This window comes from Bidens hawaiensis, unplaced genomic scaffold (assembly GCF_021521415.1).
Source record: "Bidens hawaiensis isolate Kalapana, Puna unplaced genomic scaffold, B.hawaiensis_p1.1 tig00022165_1, whole genome shotgun sequence".
Lineage (NCBI taxonomy): Eukaryota > Viridiplantae > Streptophyta > Magnoliopsida > Asterales > Asteraceae > Bidens > Bidens hawaiensis.
Window position 1 is genome coordinate 20087 of NW_027493437.1, and position 25898 is coordinate 45984.

The 25898-nt window shown below is 42.6% G+C and overlaps 2 protein-coding genes across 2 annotated transcripts; one reads left to right on the top strand and one right to left on the bottom strand.

The window, feature by feature from the left end:
• The first annotated feature begins 2914 nt into the window (after window positions 1-2914).
• On the top strand, window positions 2915-7310 carry LOC143564794 (chloride channel protein CLC-b-like). Its single transcript, XM_077051965.1, has 6 exons — window positions 2915-3137; window positions 3222-3422; window positions 3505-3682; window positions 4891-5087; window positions 5851-6994; window positions 7081-7310. Exons 1-6 carry the CDS (start codon window positions 2947-2949, stop codon window positions 7186-7188), a joined length of 2019 nt encoding a protein of 672 aa, XP_076908080.1. The 5' UTR covers window positions 2915-2946; the 3' UTR covers window positions 7189-7310.
• A 41-nt stretch (window positions 7311-7351) lies between these two features.
• LOC143564797 (triacylglycerol lipase 2-like) lies at window positions 7352-25215 on the bottom strand. The gene is made up of 9 exons (XM_077051969.1): window positions 24986-25215; window positions 24786-24908; window positions 22819-22959; window positions 22616-22726; window positions 8881-9024; window positions 8741-8781; window positions 8558-8637; window positions 8381-8476; window positions 7352-7830 (listed from the first exon to the last, which is right to left on the bottom strand). The coding sequence occupies exons 1-9, from the start codon at window positions 25172-25174 to the stop codon at window positions 7508-7510; spliced, it is 1248 nt and encodes a 415-aa protein (XP_076908084.1). The 5' UTR covers window positions 25175-25215; the 3' UTR covers window positions 7352-7507.
• Window positions 25216-25898: the final 683 nt, after the last annotated feature.

Below are 25898 nucleotides of genomic sequence, written 5' to 3' on the forward strand. Positions count from 1 at the left end.
TCCGTTTAGAAAAATTATGATTTTTTTTTGTAAATAAGCTTAATTAATCCTAAAACTCATAACAATTTCATCTCTCTACTTGTTATGTTTTTATTCCTTCTCACTCTTTTTCCAACCTTCGGATTCACGACATGAACCGTCAGTTATGATCTTGTCTAGCTTACCTTATCGAATTAGCTAAGAAAAGTAACCGGCAACCACCTATACAATAATGCAACATCGTATGGCTGTGGTCCCAATTGTGAAAGCAGCTATGCTCATGATCCTCATGGGGATTGAATTTGACAAAACAGAGGGTCTACATTTGCCACGTGGCCCAACAGCAGGACAAATGACTAGCCTATATTGATTGAACATGTAGGATGTGAAACGATTATTTGTTGCACATGTGTACTAAGTGGCCTTTTACTTGCAACAAGAGCCACTTTTCTTCCATCCATCATATTTTGCACCAAAGTTTCCAAACTCTTATCCCCGTCCCTTCTCCTACCACAAATGTTAGCTAAGGTACTTCAACTCTATTCAGAAGAAGCTTAACTAATCGATAGGATCGGTTTACTATTCGAAAGGGTTGTGACGTAAATTATTATCTATTTATATGTCACTTCATTGTAATCATTTGGACCAATTAGATATTAATATGAAATTTCTTTTGTGATTAATGTAATAATCAACGTAGTGGCATACCCTCTAATGTAATCCTTGATTTAAAAAAGTAAATAAACATACAAACCGAACTCATGCCTAAATGAAGATGTCTTATAGATCTCTTAGACCCTCCGTAGTGGGGCACCTTTGAGCCCAAAAGCGCCGGGAACACCGTCCCTTGGGGCACCATGGACGCTTGGGGGGGGGGGGGGGCGTTTGATAGAGACCGATTCGAGATGGTCAATCTCCCAATAGACCCGTAGAGTTGGTTAGGCTCCAAGAACAAAAGAGAAGAAGAGAAACCAAACTTGAGACAAATTTTCTGATTATTTTTCTTATTGAAATGATTACAATTTATAGGAAAAGAAAAACATATAAAATAGGAAAAGATAAACAATAAGGAAACCTAATTTAACTACAATAAGAAACTAAATAAAAGATAAACTTAATTAATATATTAAACTTAAATAATATTTATGATCATATCAATTCCTCGCCTCTTCAAAACGTTCTTGTCCTCAAGAACGGAAAGCGTTGTCCATGGTGGCCGCCATTCAAGTCTGACTACCTCAAGCGGGGTAGTCTCGGCCGCTCGCCATGGCGGTCGCTACTCTCGTCTCTCCGCAAGATATGTGATCATAATTTTACTAGAATGAATTGGCTTTGCGAAGAAACTAGATGTTGTAGGAATTGTTGTCAAAAACCTGGACAAATCCTTGGTAGAGATGCCTTCTTTAATCATCTTAAAGTAAGTTTGTTGAAAATTTATGTAGGGCAGGGAGCAATATGCGTATGGGACACAAATTGGAGATGGTGATGACCATGTGCTTTTCTTTTTTATAGCAAAAGAAGTCTAGCCATTGGTAACGGCACACTGGTGGTCTTGGGTCCATTGTATGGAATGAAAACAATGGGTTTGGTTAGTGATGTGGGTTTAGGGATTGGAGAGGCATCATAAGCTATTAGAGGTGATGATGGTGACTGCGGTTTTTCTGGTTTCGGTGTTGGGATTATAGGTGGAAGATCTAGTTTTGTGTCGGTTATCGGCGAGGAGGTGTCAGAAATTTTGGTGAGGGCGGCGGTAAGGTTAGCGGTGATTTGGTTCATGGTGTTAGTGAGGGAGTCAAACTGCAACTTGGCAAGGGCGGCACTTGATTCTTGCTGGATCAATAGCCGATCGATTTTGTCGACCAAAGCCATGATCAGGTCTTTACGCGACGAAGGAGGCATGAGGACGATTGATGAAAGCACCAAATTGATAGAGACCGATTCGAGATGGTCAATCTCCCAATAGGCCCGTAGAGTGGGTTAGGCTCCAAGAACAAAAGAGAAGAAGAGAAACCAAACTTGAGACAAATTTTCTGATTATTTTTCTTATTGGAACGATTACAATTTATAGGAAAAGAAAAACATTTAAAATAGGAAAAGATAAACAATAAGGAAACCTAATTTGACTACAATAAAAAACTAAATAAAAGATAAACTTAATTAATATATTAAACTTAAATAATATTTATGATCATATCAGCGTTCCCCACACAACGTCGGATTGGGGAGGGAAGGAGGAAGATGATTGGCTGCTTTATTTTCTTATTTTATTATAAAAAATAATAATAAAATATGAATGAGAAAATGATTTAAATGGTCTCCATCCACTACATCCCTTTTAGTAAAAAAAAAAACCTTTATGGTGATGTGGCGCCACATGGTGCAAAACGCCTCCATAAGAGCTCCATCCATTACACACGGTCATAGTGCATTTTACTTTTAGTTATTAGTTGAGCCTCACATTCTCATATTTGGGTAGAAGGGTGATTTGTTTTACTGGGTGATCTTGGGTGTTTGATCCATTGCTGTAAAAAAATCGTAATCTTTATTACGAGAGCACACCTAGTAACTTTTTTTAGTAAAAAAAATATAGCAAAACCGTCTAGTGGAATATCCTAGAATTGCTTTCCTTGTTTCGATTTTAAACAGTATGCAATATTAAAAGGCCACTTTGCTTCATATGCCACCAAAACCCTGAAACAAACCATTATCAAATGTTACATCTGGTCCCCAGTTTTTTATTATTTTATTTTATAGCTACACTTGACAATGTTACAATTTGCTGCTCTTATCCTAGACCTGATAGAAAAAGAATGATTGGTCTTTTGGTGGCACCAAACAATCTTGACTGCATTATATGCATGGTTTAGTTAGCCTCAACCAAGCTATATATATGCCCGTGAATCACGCTATAATAATCACTAATTCCGAACTCTCTCTACAACTCTGCAACTGCATCTGATCCATCAAATGGAGAAAGATTTAGACAAATATGCGGCAAACACAACTACCAAAATGGAAGAACAGACCGACCAAAAAGCAAAAGACCCTGACAGCGATACTCTACACGAACCGCTTCTCAAGAGAAACCAAACACTTTCTTCTAGTCCACTCGCGCTCATTGGCACCAGGGTTTCGTGTAACGAGAGCTTGGATTACGAGTAAGTTACACTAAGAATATTTTCGGCTTCAATGAAACAGTATATCATAAGAAACTAATCTTTTTTTATTTTTGTAAATGTTAGGATTAATGAGAATGATCTTTTCAAGCATGATTGGAGAACAAGATCACAAGCTCAGGTGTTGCAGTATGTATTCGTTAAATGGTTACTGGCTTTTCTGGTTGGGCTTTTGACCGGTATCATAACAACTCTCATCAATCTTGCTATTGAGAACATTGCAGGGTACAAGTTATTGGCGGTAGTAAACTACATAGAGCGAAAAAGGTATTTCTGTTACTAACTTTTTAAGAATCTTGATTTTGGTCCTTAATTATATGATGTGTTAATATGATTATGGTTGATGCAGATACATGACGGGGTTCTTGTTCATGACTCTGGTTAATTTCATATTGACACTGTTTGCAACTCTTCTATGTGTGTTTTTCGCGCCTACTGCAGCGGGGCCTGGCATTCCTGAAATTAAAGCTTATTTGAATGGTGTTGACACTCCTGATATGTATGGTGCCACAACAATGTTTGTTAAGGTATGTGTAGCTTTTCATCATGTTTCACTTACAATAGTTGTAAATTAAGAAGCTAAAAAAAGAGTGATCATGTTATGATTTTTTTAATATGGTTTAGAATCGAGGTAAGTACAACTAGGCGGTTTTTTTAAACTTTTTTGCTAGGTAGTTTGCTCACAAGGGTAGCGAACTCATGACACGACAAGTCTGACAATGTTTTTTTTAGAGTTCACTAGTGTGGCAAGCGGATTAGGGAAGTTCGCTTTGGATGGCAGGCGAACTCAAGCCAAATCCTTTGCAGCGAACTTGCTGATGGGACTTCGTTTGTGTTCGTTGAACTTGCCAAGTTCAGTTGCCACGCGAGCTGGGTCAAGTTAAAACGGATTAATATATTTCGGACCAGAGTGGTCGGGTTCAAAAAGTTAAATTAACACGTAGCAAACTCCCGTATTATGACACAAGTTAAGAAATATTAAAAGCATAATTTATTATTTTAATCGCAAATAAGTTTGGAGTGTCAATAGGTCTAACCATATAAGATACAGTAATCAATTTTAAAAAAATAATAGATTGAACATCTGTAATATAAATACTTAAGCATGAGAAACGAAGAATAATTTCAAATCAGTTAAAGTATAATTAAGAATGGATAATCAATATAAAAAAATGTGTATTTATTTAAATCAATTTCAAACCTTCAAATTGACTAGTAAAACAATTTAAGTCACCTAAAAACAATATTGGTCGTTTGTTTATCGCTATATAATATTTTCTTTGGTCTGGTTTTGGTCGAAAAAGTTCGGGTCATATAACATAAGAGATATTCAACTAAATTTTAATAATCAACAAAAGTACGTCAACCGTCATTACAAATGAATAATGAAAACTAATAATGGACCAACAAAACGAAAGGGATGATCAATTGATCGGCGATTAAGCCGCTGCTTCTAATCTTTTGCGGCTTTGTTTTTTTAATAAGGTTTGAACCTTTAAAATTATGGATGGACTAATATTGTTTATGGTTATTGGGCTTAAGTCACAATAATTTTAAAAATCATGGGTTGGGCTATTAGGCTAAGCTTGTTTATGGTCACAATTATATAAGATTCTTTTATTTATATTTCGTCTTTATATTAGATTTTTATTTTAAAAAAATTGTTAATTTCGAATTTGGCGTCAATGATTAATCAGCGCCTAGGCAAGATTTTTACAGCCATGCCTAGAACTAGAAGTACTGCAAAACAGGAGAGTGTGGCCTTTATGGTGAAGGTGGGCTTATTATGTTTGACGTCAGCGGCGTTTCGGTAAAATACCATGTTGTTGATCTCATCCCTGTAACTGTCATTGGAATCATTGGAGGAGTTTTGGGAAGCCTTTATAACTACCTCTTGCACAAGGTGCTTCGACTCTATAACGTCATCAATGCGTAAGTGTTTATAAGTTCATGCTTAATATAGTATACATAATTACAGACGACTGTAAGTCAAAAAAAGTGTTAACGGGTTAAGATATTTAAATAAAAGGGAAACAGGTCGAACACGCTGAAAGTCACTCAAAAGTGTATTTTTAATGCATACATCCTTGTAAATCATTTATCAAATGTTAAATTCTTTATTACTATCATGTACTATTTAGAAAATGCACAAAAAGTGTTAATGGGTCAAGACAGTTAGTTAAAAGGGAAACGGGTCAAACAGGTTGTTAGTCACTTAAGTGTATTTTCAATGCGTATAACCTGTATTAATGGGCCGATACATTTGATGAAAGGGAAGCGGGCCAAACGTGTTGAAAGTCACTCTAAAAGTTTTTTTTAAAATGCATATAGCCTCATAAATCGGTTAATTTAAAGTTCTTAACTATTCTTGTACTTTTAAAAAATGCAAAATAAGTGTTTAATGGGCCAATACATTTAGATAAAAGGGAAACGGGTCAAACAGGTTAAAATTCACTCGGGGTGTATTTTTAATGCATACAACATGGTAAATCATTTTATCAAGTACTAAATTCTTTACTTTTATTGAACTATTTAGACAATGCACAAAAAGTGTTAACGGGTCAACCAAACCAAACTGGTTTTACGGTAACACAAAACCATTTTTGGTCCGTCACCCGAGCTCTTTTCACCTCCTCTAATCGTATACTTACGGTAATTGCATACAGGGTACTAAAGCTGTCATATTTTCTTGCAGAAAAGGGAAATTAGCCAAAATCTTATTAAGTCTCACTGTCTCATTGTTCACCTCTGTGTGCTTATACGGGCTTCCATTCCTCGCGAGCTGTACACCATGCAACCCATCGGCTATAGATTCTGAGTGTCCAACCACTGGAAGAATGGGGAACTTCAAGAAATTTAACTGCCCGAAAGGACACTACAACGACTTAGCCACTCTCCTCCTTACAACCAGTGATGATGCAGTCCGCAACATATTCTCAACCAGCACACCCGGCGAATACAGTGTGTTCTCACTTCTCATTTTCTTTGCTCTTTATTGCATATTGGGCCTATTTACATTTGGGATCGCGGTCCCCTCGGGTTTATTCCTCCCAATAATCCTAATGGGCTCGGCTTATGGACGTCTGCTCGGTATGGCAATGGGCCCCTACACAACCATTGACGAAGGTCTATACGCGGTGTTAGGTGCAGCCTCATTAATGGCAGGCTCAATGAGGATGACTGTTTCGCTTTGTGTAATATTTCTTGAGTTGACCAATAATCTTCTTTTGCTCCCAATAACAATGCTTGTCCTTTTGATTTCCAAAACTGTTGGAGACTGTTTTAATCCTAGCATTTATGAAATCATACTAGAGCTTAAAGGGTTACCTTTCTTGGAAGGTAACCCTGAGCCCTGGATGAGAAATATAACCGTTGGAGAGTTAGCTGATATTAAGTCGCCATTGGTCACTCTTTCTGGGATTGAGAAAGTGGGCCGGATCGTAGATGTTTTAAGGAACACGACCCATAATGCTTTCGCAGTTGTTGATACCACAATGGTGCCCGGTGTGGGCCAGATGAGTGAATTTCATGGGCTTATTCTAAGAGCCCATCTTTTGTTAGTGTTGAAGAAGAAATGGTTTTTGAAAGATAGGAGGAGGACTGATGAGTGGGAGGTTAGAGAGAAGTTTACTTGGGTTGACGTGGCGGAACGGTGGGGCACGATTGAGGATGTGGCGGTTACGAAACAAGAAATGGAAATGTATGTGGATTTGCATCCGCTTACCAACACTACACCTTTCACAGTGGTGGAAACCATGTTGGTTGCCAAGGCTTTGGTGCAGTTCAGACAAGTCGGGCTTCGCCACATGCTAGTATTACCGAAATTCCACGGCCCTACGGTTAGTTAACTTTCTATTTTTAAAAATGAAAAAAAAAAGTCATTGTATGGACCATGGACTAATGTTACTTATGTTTGTTGTCATAGGTGCCACCAGTGGTTGGGATCTTGACCAGACAAGACTTGAGAGCCCACAACATTTTAAGTGCATTTCCTCATCTGGAAAAATCATATGAAACTAGAAAGGTGTGTTAAATCTCCATGTAATTATTTTGTGTTCTTTCTTTTATTAGGTTAAAGAAGGTACCACACGAATGAAAACGTCTATGTACGTAAGAGTAAAAGATCGCGTTGTTTTGTCAGTTATACATGATCAAATAAAGTCATTCTTATAAGCAAGTTTTCTTTTTGGTTTGCTAAAGCCATGCATCATCCTACATGAAAGAATTTCATTCCTATCAATCAAAAGATGAAAGACGATGTCTTTAGAAATAATCATATTTAATAACCGATTACTTATTGCCACCGAGGGCAAAACGATCATGTAACATTTGATATCATTATATCAATATCGCTATTGGTTTCGTTGAAAAAACGAGACGATTTTGTCATAAACAACATCTTTAGCCGTTACACCCATGATAAAATCAGCATGAGCGAACTCCCTGACATATTGCACACTAAGCTTCCCTTCATCATGCAACTTGAGATCATCGAGCAGATTGGCGACATCTTTACTGTCTGCAAGCGCGTCTTGGCCTCCATGGCTGATAAACAGAGGGAAGTCTTTTGGGATATTTGAAAGGTTATAAATCGGAGGCCTTGGACTGCCATAGTGTTCTATATTGAAGATAGGAGTTCCATAGTCATACTTAGCCAACACCCCATCTCTAACAGCTGCAAATATTATGTTTATACAACTACTCGAATTCATGAATAATATAAACGAAACTAGAGGTGTGCATGGGTCTGTTTTAGGATCCAACAGAACCAAAAACTCGATTTTTGGGTTTTAAAAACCGTTATGTTTCGGCTTTTTCAGTTTTTATACCGCCTTTGGTTCGTTTTTCGGTTTTACCTTTTGGGCTTCAAACTTTTGGCATAAAATTTACGCGAATTATTTATTAAACGTTTATGTCTAAAATTTTTGGGCTACACCATTTATTAATTTCTTATAATTTACTAACAGTCAAAATAAAGTTAAACTCCCATAACTTCAGTGACTAGATTAGTTTTTTTGGTTTTTATGGGCTCTGTTCTAAAAGTCGTTCTGTTTTGTTTTTATACATGCAAAATCGAAGTCAACATTGAACCAGAAATTCGATTTTTTAAAAAACATAAAACCAAACTGTCGGTTTTGGGTTGGGTTCAGTCTACTTTTGTCGGTTATTTCGGTTACGAGTCAGTTATTTTGGTTCATGCACACCACTAAACTAAATGAACTTACTTTGAGATAAATGAACCAAGTTCTTAGTCGAGGTAGGCTGCGGCTCGCTTCTCAAGAACACGTCTACAGTCGAGGAGTTCAGGCAGCAGTTTCTACCTTTGAAATAACAAACATATCAAGCAAAATATTGCCTTTAATTATTTAAACTGATACTTATAGTGCCCAAACGTCATCTACCTGTGATAGCGGTCATTAAGTCGTAACATGATACCTTTGGATCGGCACATAGGCCTTTAAGAAATCGGTCTACATCTTCACTGTACGTTTTATAAAAAAAAATGGAACAATATGTTGAGTAACATGTTATGTGTATAGTTTGATCATGAACAAGAAGGGGAAACTGAGGTATTTAGTTTTTACCCTTTTGGATTGAACTCAGCAAGACCAAACACTATAGTAATCTGTAGAGAAATATAAATGTTTTTAGGAGAATTTTGAGCCGCAAATATATGATATAGAAAACATGTTCATGAGTTGGATAAGTGATCAAATATACATACCTCGCCAACAAAGACTTTGGCAGCAAGAACACCGAGTGCAGTGGTCATATGGCTCAAGTATGCGATCGGGCTTAACATTGCGGCCGATTTTATCTTGTCTATTTCTTTACCCTCTGAGAAAGATGCCAATGCAATCAAAGTTCCCTGCAGGAAGTAAGTTGTATCATAAAGTTGTGTAGTTGCTCGATATTTAGGTGGTGTGTGCTTTAGTGCATAAAGTAGATTAAAAACAACTCTTATGTAAAGTCTTGTGATAAAGAGTTCCTAAATTCTTATTTGGAAAAACTAGACACATAAGAGCATCTTCAACGTTAAAACACACCAAGCCTCCACCTCACCTCCAACTGGACGTCTCCGATTGAAGAGGTAGGTCCCAGCAGAGACCAGTTGGTCCCGCAAGACTCACCTTCAACAGGGTTGTCTGCGCAAAGGCCATCTGCTCCCGCAGGAACCACCATGCTCATAGAATCTTACGCGCAGTACGCAAGCTGTACACGCAGGGAAAGCCTCCCAATGGTGAAGTACCCCGCCTGTTCCCGCAGTTGCGGATACAAGCCATCAGGGAAGGCTACCCGCAGACAGCAGGGCTACACGTACAAGACTAGCTACTTCAGCAGTCACATGAAGGCATGAGCAAGGCGGGAACAATCCCACCCAAATGAGCCAGTCTGATTCTGAAAGATCTTTTGTACCATACCTACCAAGGTATGGATAGGACAGACGATCTGACCAGAACAGCCCATGAGCCAATCACAGGGTGACAGCTCACCGACAACAGTGCGAGGAGGAGCACCCTCTAGTACTGTTTGTCACTATTAGCCGCTGCCTACTCACCAACCCTCACTGTGGAGCAGGCGCAGCCTACAGTTGGTGGAATAGTATTACTGTTCGCCGTAACCTATTCACCAACCAGCATGGCCTGCGTACAATCCACAGTCAGTGGGACGTGCACGGTCTACAGTTGGTGGAATAGTGCAGCCGACTTTATTACTGTTGGCTGTAACCTACCCACCAACCAGTATGGCCTGTGCGTAATCCACTGTTGGTTGAACAGGAATACTATTCAGCCGGCTGTACCTTCTAGAAAACCTACCTTCGGCTATAAATACTCCAATATCTTGGAATGGTAAGATCATCTACTATCTCGTATAACTTACTTGATAATTGCTCTAATAGTATTCATATACTTTTATATTCAAAGAGCAATATAGACTGATTCTCACGCCGGAGGGTGGTCACAAGGAGGAACCCCCCCCTTCTCAGTGACGAGCTTACGGTGTCTGTTTTGCAGGTTCCCTAAAGTACAACTTACTCTGCTGGACCTAACCTTCGTGGGAAACATTATCTAGCCCCCAGATTATCCATAATCTGCCCGGGGTCACTTAGTGTTTCTTCATTGGCGCCATCCGTGCATAAAGCTAGAACTACATCTTTCTCCAGTTTTTCAAAACTTCCAAGATGACTAGAGAAATTCCGGTAACCACAACCCCAGCCACTGGGGTTAACACCGGCAACACAATGTTTACAAACACTACCCCAGCCACCCAAGCTGGGGCAAGTGAAATACATTTTACGAACACTACCCCAGTCACTCATGTAGGGGCAAGTGGAGTAAATATTCCACTGGGATTCACTGATGCCCAGCTGGAAAAACGACCTCGAGCCCCTCGCCAAACACTTGATCAAGTGAAGGCATGGGCCGAGGCACGTCAAAGAGAATTTCAGGCTGAGTTGGACGAACGCTTGCGTTCAGTCCAACAAGCTGAGGAATTCGGTAGTACTCGCCAGCACCTCAACATGAGTAGTGAGTACGAGTACTCAGACGGCGAGGGGGAAGACTCCGACACCGACGCGAACCCTCGCCATAGGGCGAAAGGGAAGCGTAAGGAAACGGATCCCCAGCCAAAAAGGAACTTTGGGGAAGCATTCCAACCAGTCACGGAAAAAAGCTCTCGCGACTTCTCCAAGGCCTTTAGACCTACTGCTACAAACGCAGGAAGGTCAAAATTTGCAAGGGACATTGCAGAAGCAATCGCCCCGAGGAGTGCCAAACAAATGTCCAACGTTGGCACATACGATGGTCTATCCGACCCAGATGACCATCTGAACAGGTTCATTGCGGGGGCAACCGTCAGTAACTGGACGGAACCCACGTGGTGCTACATGTTCCAGATGACTCTGGTAGGAGCAGCCAGAGCATGGTTCGACCGTTTACCGGTCCACCACATTTATGACTGGGCAGACTTCCAGAACAAGTTCAGTCAACAGTTTAGTCAACAGAGGAAACACACTGAGGAGCAGTGGACGATCCTCAACTGTGTCAGAGAAGAGGATGAATCCTTACTAGACTTCATCACCCGCTTCAACTCCAAGAAGGTGAGTCTGGGCAACATCAGTGAAGACCTCGTTCGCGCCGCTTTCATTCAGGGCGCTGAATACCCAGAACTCATCCGCACTCTGACGGGTAAAGACGGTATGCCATCCACGTGGGATGCCATAATGACGGCAGCCAAGCGCTTTGCCGAAACAGAGAAACAGCTGGGAAGAGATCTCCCCCACAATACAAACCTCTACACGCAGAGGACAAGGGAGAATAATGTAAGAACCGCCCGGCTAAACAAAAAGAGGCGGCAAGGTATTTGGCAGTCAAGGATAAACTTTGACGCCCCCTCAAGCTCTCGCCCTCTGGTTGGCGGAAGGGACAAAACGCACCCTTTGAACCGAAAAAACCGCTGGACGCCACTCACCAAGAGCGTCACGGAGATATTTGCCACGGAAAAACTGCCATGGCCAAAAGCTCCAGTGATCCGACAGAAACCCAATGCGGATCAAAGCAAGTCTTGTGACTTCCATGGGACAAAGGGCCATAGCACTGAGGAGTGCACATCCTTGAGGGACATCGTCGAGACATTCGTCAAGGATGGGAGGCTCGCACACCTCGTGGCATCTATCAAGAAGGGAGGAAGGAACGACAACAGGTACAGGGGTAACGGACGGAAGCCCGTCGACATTAGCATCAACATGGTCCATGGTAAGGTCAGAGGAAGAAAGAGACCAATGACCGAACCATGCGCATGGAAGGAAGCAGAAGTGCGCTTCCCGCGAGTGCCGGGAGGCCCAAACAAAGAAGGCCCCATTGTCATTAAAAGCCAGCTGGGGCACTACATCACCTCCCGCACCCTCGTTGACAATGGCGCATCGTCGACAGTGATGTACAGGCAGTTCTTCGACAAGCTCGATGATGAAGACAAGGAACGCCTGGAGACGGTCTACGCTTCAATGGAAGGGTTTGACGGCAGCATGAACACTCCCTTGGGCATCCTATCTTTCCCCGTCACTCTCACTGATGGGAATTATTCACGCACGGAGGATGTGGATTTTGTTGTGATGAAAAAACCACATCATACGTATGACATCCTATTCGGGAGAGACGGGATGGCAAGATTCAACGCTGTGGTATCCTCAGTCCACGGCATGATGGGATGGCCAACAACTGAAGGCGTAGCGATGATCACGGGCATTCCCCAGGTATGCATCGCATCTGTCTCCTCTAAACCCAAACCGAAGATGGCCAAACAAACCATCACTGAGCCTGAACAGTGGGCATTCAATGGGAAATATCCCGATCAGGCCGTTACCATTGGCCCGACAATTGTTGATCCAACACGCACCTTACTCAAGCGCTTACTGCAGCGAAACGCAGACATCTTCGCGTGGACACCAGCCGACATGACTGGTGTACCCCGGGGAAAGGCAGAGCATAAGCTCAAATGCGATCCGGCCGTAACGCCGATCGTACAAAAGCGCAGAGTAATGGGGCCCGAGCAAACCAACGCGTGCAGAACCCAAGTCAATGAACTCCTTGATGCGGGCATCGTGCGCGTTAGCAAATATCAAACATGGGTTGCAAATCCCGTAATGGTACCGAAGAATAACAAACAATGGCGCATGTGCATAGATTTCAAAGATTTGAATAAAGCATGCCCCAAAGATTGTTATCCGTTGCCAGAAATTGATCTCAAGGTGGATTCGGTGGCACCATTTCGCCTTAAATGCTTCTTGGATGCGTATAAGGGGTACCATCAAATCCACATGGCTGTGGATGACCAGGACAAAACCGCCTTTCGGACGCCCGATGGCACATTTTGTTATAAAATGATGCCGTTCGGACTTAAGAACGCGGGGTCCACGTACCAACGACTAATGGACAAAGAGTTTCACGCCCAAATTGGGAGAAACTTGGAAGTCTATATGGATGATTTGGTCATCAAAAGCCCCGAGCCAGAGACGATGTTGAAAGACATTGAGGAAACTTTCAACACGCTCAGAAAGATAAACATGAAGCTCAACCCGAGCAAGTGTTCATTTGGGGTGGAAGAAGGGAAGTTCTTAGGGGTCATTATTACTAAAGATGGCTTCAGAGCGAACCCTGAAAAGGTCGAAGCCATTGTCAAAATGGAATCACCTACCACCATAAAACAGGCTCAAACACTTAATGGACGACTAGTCGCGCTTAACCGCTTTTTGGCAAACCATGCGGATAGGTCGTTCCCTTTTGTGTCAACACTAAGAAATTGTTTAAAGAAAACGCACTTCCGCTGGACACCAGAAGCGGAAGCAGCTTTCCAGGAGATTCGATCACGCCTGATCGAACTCCCAACACTCACAGCACCACAAGCGGGAGAGGAGTTGATCCTATACCTCTCCGCAACAGATAGAGCAACCGGGGCAGTCCTGCTTGTAGAACGAAAAGGCATCCAGATGCCAATCTATTATGTTAGCCGCGTGCTGGCAGACGCGGAAACCCGGTACTCTACCCTGGAAAAACTGGTCTTGGCACTTATACACGCTTCACGCAGGTTGAGACGATATTTCCAGGGTCACCCAATCACTATTCTCACCAACTTCAAACTCTCAAATGTTCTAGGCAAACCCGAGTTATCGGGACGCCTAGCCAAATGGGCAATTGAATTGGGAGAATATGCGATTCAATACAAGCCGAGACCAGCCATTAAAGGCCAGGTCCTGGCTGATTTTATTGCCGAAGTCCCCGCTGCGCGGGAGAAAGAGTGCCAGGAGGAGGTTCAACCCTCCCCAGCACACGAAATCGATGAGGTCTGGCGACTCTATACTGATGGAGCAGCTAGTAACGAGGGTTCAGGCGCAGGGTTAAAATTAACAAACCCAGCAGGCCAGGAATATACTTATGCTATTCGGCTGGATTTCCCAAGTACGAATAACGAAGCTGAATATGAAGCATTCCTGGCCGGATTGAGGATTGCGCGTAAAATGGGTGTAAAAAATTTGGAAGCCCATGTAGATTCCATGCTAGTGGCAAACCAAATAAACGGGACGTACACGGCTGTAAATGACACAATGGCCCTGTACCTTGCCCAGGCCAAAGCCATCATGCGCGATTTTAATGATTGTAAAGTGATACATGTCAAGCGCAGCGAAAACAAATCTGCGGATGCGTTAAGCAAGCTTGCATCACTGGCCTTCACCCACTTGGGTAAGGACATCCGCGTGGAACTCCTCGAAACACCATCAGTCCCGCACAAGGAAATTTGTGTCATCCAAACCGGTACAGAAACATGGATGACCCCAATAATAAAATACCTTGAAGCAGGAACGTTACCAGAGTCGAAGTCACAGGCAAGAAAACTACGCTGTAAAGCACTGAATTATCAGCTGCTCAATGACACCCTTTACAGACGTAACTTTCTTGGCCCATTGTTAAGATGCGTGGACAACCAAGATGCTGACTACCTCCTAAGGGAGGTTCACGAAGGCATCTGTGGAGTACACGCAGGCCCCCGCGCTGTGGTAGCCAAGCTAAACAACGCGGGATACTTCTGGCCGGGTATGCATATGGACGCGTTGGCATACATCAGAAAATGCAGATCTTGTCAGCTTTACGCACCCAACACGCATCGCCCGAAAAATGAACTTGTTCCTGTCACTTCCTCATGGCCATTTCAGAAGTGGGCCATTGACGTGACAGGCCCATTTCCAACAGCAGCTGGGAATGTTCAGTTCCTAGTGGTGGCCATTGACTACTTCACCAAATGGATAGAAGCGAAACCTTTAGCCCAAACAACCGCAAAGCATATCAAAAAATTTATTTGGGAATTTATTATTTGTCGTTTTGGACTTCCACAGAATTTGGTAAGCGACAATGGCACCAACTTTGCTGACAAGAAGCTACAGCAGTGGCTGAAAGAACTTCAAATCACCCACACCTTTACCTCAGTGGCACACCCGCAAGGTAACGGTGAGGTAGAAAGAGCAAACAAGAGCATCGTCGAAGGCATCAAGAAAAGACTCTTGGAACACAGATCCGGCTGGGTGGACGAGCTTCCGCACGTCCTTTGGGCAAACAGAACGCTGAAGAAGACCAGTACGGGAGAAACCCCGTTCAGTCTCACTTATGGCACTGAAGCCATGATCCCAGTCGAAATCGGTTTACCCTCACCAAGGGTCTTAATCCAACCAGAAGACAATGATGCGGAAAGACGGTTAGACCTTATGCTAACCGAAGAGCGCAGAGACTTAGCCGCCGTGCGTGAAGAAAACTACAAACGACAAATGCAAAAGTACTACAACACGCGGGTAAAACTCTGCAACTTCAAGGAAGGAGACTACATACTGCGTAACAACGAGGCTTCGAACCAACAACGCCCAGGAAAGTTGGCCCCGATTTGGGAAGGGCCATACATCATCAAAGAAGTTCTGGGAAAGGGCGCGTACCGGCTCGAAAGGCTCGATGGCACTCCCATCCCTAGAACATGGAATGGAGCTCAATTACGCAAATGTTATATGTAGATCAATTCCAACTTGTAAAGAAAAGGCCTAGAGCCACTTCTAATGGAAATGATTCTCCTTTCACGATGTATTGATAGCTTGTAACCTATGAACTTCCCTTACGGGAAGAAGTAGTTGCGTGTGGAAGGCGGCAATACCCGCATAAACACAACGCCAAAATGTTAAAAAAGTTCCTAAGGAAAACCTACACGCAGGTCAGATGTAGGTAAAGTTTAGCCATCCTTGGAAGTGCAAGTGACGGTCTTACCCGCACAATCACGAACAAGGAAGCCAAACTTAACTTACCGTCTACCACGTTATAAGGTTAACTTATGAACACTTAAAGAAAAAGGACAAGAAAAACCTACACGCAGGTCAGATATAGGTCTAAAGTTAAAGCCATCCTAGTAAGTGCAAGTGACGGTTACACCCGCACAATCACGAAAGAGGGAGCGAAAACTTTAGTCCATTATCAACCACGTTCAAAGGTTTAACTTAATGCCTTAGAAATTTTGAAAAACCTACACGCAGGTCAGATAAAGGGTAAAGATTAGCCATCCTACCAAGTGCAAGTGACGGTTTTACCCGCACAATCACGAAGGAGGAGGCGAAACTTTAACCCATTATCAACCACGTTCAAAGGTTCTTATTCTAAGCACTTGGGAAATTGCTAATTTAAACTAAGTATGCAAGTCATAAGTTTATAAAGCAAAGAACCCAAGGAAATAACAATCTTATACGCAAAGAGATTAATATTTCACAATCAATTACAAGAAGGGCTGGGTAACTACCCGCCTAAAAGAAATCTATACAAAGCTAAGTCTATCCTAGCAGCGGGAAGGGATCTTCAGGATCAGGCTTCAGGGCCACCTCCGCTTGGGCCAGCACCATCAGAGCGCGGCTGCCCAAGGAAAGCCTTAAGGATGTTTAGCCCATCATCAGCAGCAGCGACTTCATTCACCTTCTCCACCACTGGATGCGGGAAGGCAGCATACTGATTCACAGCTTGGTCATAAGCAGCTTCAGTATTAACATTGAATAAAGGGAAGTTGGAGGGCGGAAAGCCTCTCTCAGCAAACCCTAGACCAAGCAGGAAGCCAGTCTTCTGCCCATCCTCATGAGAAGCGTTGAGGGCTGCGCTCATTGCATCGTCGTAAGAGGTCTCTGAGAGGACCTGACGCACAACCTACAAAAGAATACTTAGAACATTTTCTAATTACGAGCAGAAAGCGTAAAGAAAAAAGAGGATACCTGAGGCAACGCTTCTCGAAGCAACCATTGGAGGGTAGCTTGACTTTCTTTACAAGCACGTTCGGCTCCGCTTTTATCAAGGTTGGCAAGTTGAACTTCCTTGGCGGCAGCTTCTTCGACGCTTTTGAGTTTCCTTTCAGTACGGTCAAGCACCCCCCTCTGGTCAAGGATCTCCTGCAGCTTCTTGGCATCTTCCATTGCCAAGGCGTCATGAGCATGCTGAAGAGCCTTTAATTTGCATTTAAGCTGCTCATTCTCTTCGCGAAGTGGCTCAGCAACAGCTTCAGCCTTGGCAGCCCTCTCAGTTGAGTTTCGCGCAGTCTCCTTGGCCAGCCGAAGCTGTTCATTCACAACTTGGGCAGCCTTGGAGCGGGCCTCGAGTCGCGCCTGGACTTCAACCTCAAGGGCCTTGAATGCCTTCTCCTTCTCGGCTGCGGCAGCGGCCAACTGCCGGTTCTCCTCCCGAAGAGCCCGCGCTTCAGATATATCTTTGGCGCGAGCTGCTTTTAACTTGTCGTTTTCACGACAAAGCAGCTCGACGCGGGGCTGCGTTCGGGCCTGGAGAACCCGAAGCTCATTGGTTAGCCTACCCTCTTGGTAGCTAGCCATGGCTTCCCCCAACGCACCATGAGGAGCAGCGTGGCGAGCCCAGTCCACGCACTCCACAGGGGTGCGAAGGGTTGTTCCTCGGCGTATGTTCCATCTTGGAACATACACTTCATTGGAATCCGACACTGCAAAAGAAACAAAGGCAGTTAGGAAAAGATGATAAAAATATGTAAAGGAAAAAGAACCCTACGTACCTGTAGGGTCAATAACAGGCCGATAGCCGCCAAACCCATCACCTGAACCTAAAGGAAATCCATCCAACAGGTCAGGCAGACGGGAAGGTGGCATAGATCGGCGGGAAGCCTGGCGCATACCTGAAGGTCCGGCCGTCGGTGCCGGTGGCGCAGGTATAGTGGCAGCCGCTGTGGTAGCCATGGTTGGCGCCACCTCCTCAGCAACAGTAACCGCCGGCTCCGTGAAAGATGCTGTAAAAATTGCACTCACGGCCGGCGGAGACACCTTCTCAGCTGGAACAGCCTCAGGAAGGCTGGAACCAGCGGAAGCAGGCGTAGACGCCTGGGTCGATGCCTCGGGAAGGCTGACCGAGCCTACCGTCATTGGCGGGGGAATACTTGCTCCAACTCCACCCTGGAATGCGTCAACATCCACACCTACACAAGCAAAAGTGTTAGAAAAATTTATTTTAAACAACAAATCTAGACAAGAATTATGGGGGTACTTACGGGGTTTCTTGAGCTTGAACGCACGGACGAGCGGGGGCGAACCCGATGGAGCCGGCCTCTTGCCACCGGTAACCGTCGTTGCCGCTGCCTCCTCGGAGGTGACACCTGCAGCCTCCGGAGCGGTGGTCTCTTCACCACCGGGCTTCCCCGCCACCTCTGCATTATCCGACTCCGAGTCAGATAGGACTACCGGGTCGGCCGTAGAGGCCACCTTCTCCTTGCCCTTCGCGACGGCAGCCTTTCTCTTCCGCACCAGTGGAGGACCTTCTGCGGATTCCTCAGAAGAAGAAATGTCATGAACTCCAGCAGCAGGCACAGCTTTGAGAGGTTCAGGGTAGAAGATAGGCTTACCTGGCCGACGGTGGCTCAGGATCTCTTGGCCTGGCGGGTAAACCTCCACAAACCGACCCGCAGTCTGCTCGAGGATGGGCAACTCGTTCTCGTCCAGAGCACGAGTACCCATCCGCGCAGGACCATCTTCCTCCCGCGGATTCAGGAGCGACTGAAGATCGTTACCCTCTGAAATCAACAAGAAAGTTAGAAAAAATCGTAGTCAGCAAAAAAGAAACAAGACATACCATAAGGGGTAGAGTTCGAACCATATTCAAGGACGATCGGAACCTTATCCGCATTCGCCGCCTTCCACACCCGGCTCATCCCCAGCATCACCATCGCCGACTCCGGAAAACGGAAAACCGGGGACTGGACCCGGGATATCTTCGAAAACCATTCCGCCTCCTCGTAGTTAAGGGCGGGAAGGTTCGGAAGCGCCTGGCCATTCTTAAACTTCATGGCGATGGGGACGGCGCGAGCGGATATGAAGAAGAACTCTCTTCTCCATGAGCGAAGACTCCGCTCGGTGGTACAAATCTTTAAACCCTTTATACGGGTTGTAAGAGTGTACCACCCCTGGATGCACCTCCAAGTGTAGAAGGTCATCAGACGGTCAACAAAGGGCTCAAGGCCCAGTATCCGGCACACCCACTCAAAGTGCCGGACCTTGGCAATGGCCATGGGGTGCACCTCTGTCAGGTGCACACCGTGCCTCTCCAGGACACGGTACACAAACTTTGTCAACGGAAACCTAAGGTTTCCGTAGACAAAGAATGCAGCATAAACCCCGATCTTGCCACTAGGGGCATCGTACACAGTATGGTGGGGTTCAGGAAACTCAGGCTCGAGAGACTCGAGCATGAACTTCCTGACGATATACTGGTACAGATCGACAGGAAGAGAACACTGGCATTCGCCAGCAGTCTTCTGATCATCAGTATCATGAGAAGACATGGTGGAAAAAAGAAAAAGATTTCAGAGTAAGGCTTTACTGAACAGAAAAATTTGCCGGAAATTACTTGAGAAGAAGAAGAAAGGTGAAAGTGTGAATTACAGATAACTCTCTTCCCCTTTATATAGTAATCGCAATTAATGCGGTGAATTTAATGCGGAGGAGAGAGAAATCAAAGGTGCAATGAAACTATGACACGTGGCAAAAAGCAGGCTGGCAACAGCTGTTGAAAGGACGTGTGCCAGTAATTTCGCGGCCACGCGCCAGAAAAATCACGCCCACGCGCCTGAAAAAGCGACTGGAATGACCATGTTCTGTCACGTCACCATAACTTCCTGCACGTCCTGACAGTCAGAAGAAACTGTCGCGCGACGTTTCAGAGGTTTGGACTGTTCTTATCTTTTCACCAACTCTTCGAATTTCAAAATTCAAAATTCGAAAATATTAAAAAGTAAGCGGGAAAATCCCCCCTTACCTTGGCAAACAAGTAACCGTAAGACGGATGCGGGTACAGTGTTAAGGCGAAACCCTTCACACACCTAGCACCCGCAGGGAATTGAAGCCAAGAAAACCTTGGCAAACAAGTAACCATAAGACGGATGCGGGTACAGTGTTAAGGCGAAACCCTTCACATACCTAGCACCCGCAGGGAATTGAAGCCAAGTATTCCTCGGCAACCAAGTAACTATAAGACGGGTGCGGGTACAGTGTAAAGGCAAAATCCTTCACATACCTAGCACCCGCAGGGAATTAACGCCAGGAATACCTTGGAAGTAAAGTAACCGTAAGACGAGCGCAGGTACAGTGTTAAGGCAAAACCCTTCACATACCTAGCGCTCCGCTGGGAATTGAAACCAAGAAGGATCTTCTGGGCAATGCTTGCGGAAACGGAAATAACATCCCCGCATAGCAGGAGCGTCGAGAACTACGTTGTTTGAAGCTCCAAGATGGAATTGGTGGTCTTAACATAATTGATCACTATGTTCGAAACTACCAAAACCTCATGGAAAATACATACAACTGGGACTCAATGCTCCTGACTTGCGAGGAGGTTACAGACCTACCCGCATCATACCCAAAGACCAAGCAGGAAACTCGGGCATTTCTGCAAGTGACAAGGACTTCCCATGGAAAACCTTACAAAACCCTTTTCAAAACCCTTTGCTTAAGTCCAAAAGTTCACCTCACTTTATTAAACACGCATGAGAAGAACATTGGACTGGGGGGACTTGAAGAGGTAGGTCCCAGCAGAGACCAGTTGGTCCCGCAAGACTCACCTTCAACAGGGTTGTCTGCGCAAAGGCCATCTGCTCCCGCAGGAACCACCATGCTCATAGAATCTTACGCGCAGTACGCAAGCTGTACACGCAGGGAAAGCCTCCCAATGGTGAAGTACCCCGCCTGTTCCCGCAGTTGCGGATACAAGCCATCAGGGAAGGCTACCCGCAGACAGCAGGGCTACACGTACAAGACTAGCTACTTCAGCAGTCACATGAAGGCATGAGCAAGGCGGGAACAATCCCACCCAAATGAGCCAGTCTGATTCTGAAAGATCTTTTGTACCATACCTACCAAGGTATGGATAGGACAGACGATCTGACCAGAACAGCCCATGAGCCAATCACAGGGTGACAGCTCACCGACAACAGTGCGAGGAGGAGCACCCTCTAGTACTGTTTGTCACTATTAGCCGCTGCCTACTCACCAACCCTCACTGTGGAGCAGGCGCAGCCTACAGTTGGTGGAATAGTATTACTGTTCGCCGTAACCTATTCACCAACCAGCATGGCCTGCGTACAATCCACAGTCAGTGGGACGTGCACGGTCTACAGTTGGTGGAATAGTGCAGCCGACTTTATTACTGTTGGCTGTAACCTACCCACCAACCAGTATGGCCTGTGCGTAATCCACTGTTGGTTGAACAGGAATACTATTCAGCCGGCTGTACCTTCTAGAAAACCTACCTTCGGCTATAAATACTCCAATATCTTGGAATGGTAAGATCATCTACTATCTCGTATAACTTACTTGATAATTGCTCTAATAGTATTCATATACTTTTATATTCAAAGAGCAATATAGACTGATTCTCACGCCGGAGGGTGGTCACAAGGAGGAACCCCCCCCTTCTCAGTGACGAGCTTACGGTGTCTGTTTTGCAGGTTCCCTAAAGTACAACTTACTCTGCTGGACCTAACCTTCGTGGGAAACATTATCTAGCCCCCAGATTATCCATAATCTGCCCGGGGTCACTTAGTGTTTCTTCACCGATTGAGTTTGAGATGAATGCGTGTTGGTTGAGTTTGAAAGTGAAACAGTTTGAAGGAGAGTGGCTGTAGGTTTTAAGTTAAAAAATGTTAAATTATTATTTTTTAAATTAAAACCCAAAAAGCCGTTTGGGGTATTTAAAAAAAATGTTTTTTTTATTTAAATTGAAATAGACGTTTGAAATGGGACCCACTACCCACGTCCGCTTCATTTGCAAAGCCAGACTTCAGCTCCACAACGCAGCTTGGTCTGTTTCTTCCAAGTCCATGTCCACATCAATAGGACGAACGCATTTTGCCCACATCAATAGGACGAACGCATTTTGCCATCATTGGAGGTGCTCTAAAGGGTATTAGAGATTCATAAAGTTTAAAAAGAGTATAGCATAAGCTAAAATTGGAGGAATGGGTTATATAACAAATAGAAACGTCTCAATGAGTCACGTCATGTAACAAACACCATAGACGATTTACCCCAACCCTCGGTCCCAATTCTATCAACTACAGCCCCGATTTCAAGCTTTTAATTATTCCGTTTCAATGTAAAAACGTACAAATCACTTAATGCACTCATTTACGCGTTCATTACTTTTTAATTTAATCACTCAGTTGTAAATCTAACTTTTAAAATTTGGCATAACTACCAAATTTAGAAATTATCTATATAAGGTGAGCTTAAAGTTTTCCTTAGTATTCAAAATATATTGGTTTTCTACTATTAAGAGTACTCTCTTATTTTATTATTTTCACTTTGCATCAGATAGGACACACATAGCTAAAAGCCTAAAACCATAATACATGTTTTGCTATTTTGATCAAATAGTGAGGTATTTTACCAAAGAATGTCCGACGTAGTGGATCTTTTCGTTCGTTTGTTGGAAGATATAAGCAATAACAGCAGGCAAGTCGAAAGCTGCTATTTCATCCCATGTCCAGTTCCAGAATTCCTATTATATGTTGGCATCAAATGACACAATTATCTAATTATATACAACTTGAATTCTTGAAATAACACAAGAAAATGTAACATTGGACATACGGGTTTGTCGGGATCAAGAGTGACATGTCGTCTACTATACGAGGTACCTCTCGTGTTAGCTATCCAAACATCGAAACCGTTATCAGCCAAGATCAAGGCTAAGGATTGCTCCGGAGAATTTAGTAGCCATGTCATGCCATCCTACATTGTAACATTCGAATCGTGTTACAAAGTTCGAATATTTATAATTATGAGGGAAAGTAAAGTAAAATAATATTTTTTTTTATTGGTAAAATATATGGCAATTGGTACTAGTTAGTTTTAGTTGAGTGAATTGTCAGGCTTGAATATAGATAGGTTCAAAAGTACCCTTCTCGGGTTCTTTGGAATTAATGGGTCAAGGACAATTATGGCCAATACAAAAGTTGACTTGTCAATATCCAAAAGTAAAGGATGCAACTAAAACAAACTTGCTTTAAAAAGTTTTACATATCTATAATATAGATATTATTTCATTAATTAGAAATCAAATAATATTCATAAACCTGAAAGATAATATCCGTAAGTATAGAGACAAATTCGGAGCCTAACATCGACACAGCTAATGACCCGGACAAAATGAAAGGTAATGACGTGGCAACATGCATGAGTTCCATTTTCTTGTTTTATCCTAAATGTGATAAATAAAAAAATTATTCATGGGACAAAAAAATTATTCATGGGACAACGTGAATTATCACGCAAATATACGCATGTTTCATTGCGCGCTCTCCTTTTGTTTTGTTTTGCTTTTTTACTTTACTTTTCTTTACCAATAGAAAAATCATTTCAAATATATAGTTATTGAGTGTAACATATCGATAACTTAAATCAAAATATAAAAATCCTAGCATCTTTTTGAAACTATCATCATCATCATACTCAGTATATCCCACCAATAGCAAAGCTATGGTAGAGTCTGAGGAGTATAAGATGTAAACAGCCTTACCTCTACCCCATAGGGATAGAGAGGCTGCTTCCGGTGAGACCCTGGCTCGATAGTAGTTTTGCATCAAGCCTTGAACATAAGACACATAACACTCAATCATCGGGAAAGCCGGCTGATCGGTGCATGTACCCTTGTCTTTCGGCTATCAACGCCACTACATGATGCTTGATTAACCTTCCGCCACTTTTAACGTTATTTTCACGAGATTAGTAAAATAACGTCAAAATTAGTGCAATTTCAATTTTGCCCACCCAAGGGTTCACGCATATCTTTTGAAACTATGTGGTGTTCAAATAGTCAAATTGCTTGTAGCTCCAAATAATCCAAAAAAAACCCCAACAAAAGCTTCTTTCAAATTGGTTCGATTTGTAAACCACCTGAGGTCCTGAGCCAAGCCTCGATCAAGAAAAAATTAGCCTGCTTTATATTTTAATTCAAATTCATTTAACTATAACCATAATATTTTATTTTTTTTATTTAGATTAATTCATTACTTTTCGATAAAAACATTCAAATGATTTGCAATGCAATAACAGATAAGCGGGCAACAACCTTAATTAATGAAAAAGGTTGACATAAAAAATCGAGTAATCAAAAGGATTTTTTTTATATAAAACGTTAGTGAACTTTTAGATAAAAGTGTACCGGTTTATTTTACAAAAAGTAAAAAGACAATGAGAAGTCAATGAGTTTTAGCTAAACTTTTACCGGAAGGGAAATGAAACTTTTACATAGAGATTGCAAAATTTAAAGTTTGAATTTGATCACAACCGAGTTTAATTCCAATGGGCCATTCAACTACGGGTGATAGTGGCTTTGGCTACTTAAGGTAACTGAGCCTTATTTGTTTATCATAGGAAAAAGAAAAAGAAGACAAAGAAATAAAATAATCTAAAACAAAGATAACATCCATTAATCAAAATCGACACATTGTGATTCGTGCAACGACAAACAGTTATTTTGACGTTTAAGTAAACGTGTCTAATCTATGTGCTTGTGAGTTTGTGACTTGTGAGCAAAATTTAATTATAAAAATTACCACAAGAACTCCATGTTGCAACAACACCGGTTGTCTCTTCCTCCCACAGCCGTCACCACCACCACCGTCTCTCCCCGTCGGAATCCTCTGAACGTTTAATATGTACCCATCTTCCGTCGTCACCTAACAAAAAAACCCAGTCATCAGTACGTAACCAAACATATATTACAATTTACAAGCTAACTAAACTCATTCCGTACATCAATTTCTTGACACTTGTAACCATATTTTGTTACGGCGGAGGCGCATGTTCCGAGCGGTGGTGGGTTGGTGATGATGGCTGCACCCTCGGAGATGAATGTTCTTGATCCGAAAGATGGATGTGGTTGAATTAATATTAATATTAATACACTGGTTGTTAAGAATATTATAAGTTTACCGACAGCCATGATTTGCTCGGAGAAAATGATGAGAGAAACAGATGACTATGTTTAAATTACAAAGTACTGGAGTAGTATTTATGGTGGGATGGTGTGTATGTAATATAATGTCAGCGTGTGAACAACTTCTTGAAAATATTTTTGGATCAGTTTAATGTGTATTTATGTAAAGATACATTTTCTGGAATTTCCATCTTAAGAAAAATTTCAATTACACGAAAAAATAAAGTGGCGTATTTTATGTAACAAATTTAACAAGAATTTGAACACTTACACGAAATGGTTGCTTTACTTAATATAATACAAGAAAAGGAGTGAATTAATCTATACGACTTTTTATATTTACTGCCTTTTAACTAGGGGAGATTTGGTTATGGAATACTTCGAGAAAAAGAAAATTCACCATTTAACTAAAGATAAGTGTAAATTACATGATGTTATATGTGATAAATTGAAAGTTATTATGGATTGAAGATTGCATGATAGAACTTTGAAAAAAAAAAAGTTGAAGACTGAATTATTATAAGACATTATTGTTCTTGTTTATGTTTTTTTTTTCTTTTTAATTTCAGCCTGAGCCTTCGGATTCCATCCGCTCTCACTACAAATAAGTATTGATCTATATTATTATTAGATACTAGGTTATTAACTCGTGTATAACACAGGTGAAAATATTGAAATTTTCGAACAAACACATGTCATTTGAAAAAACAGCATAAGTTGTTATATGTTA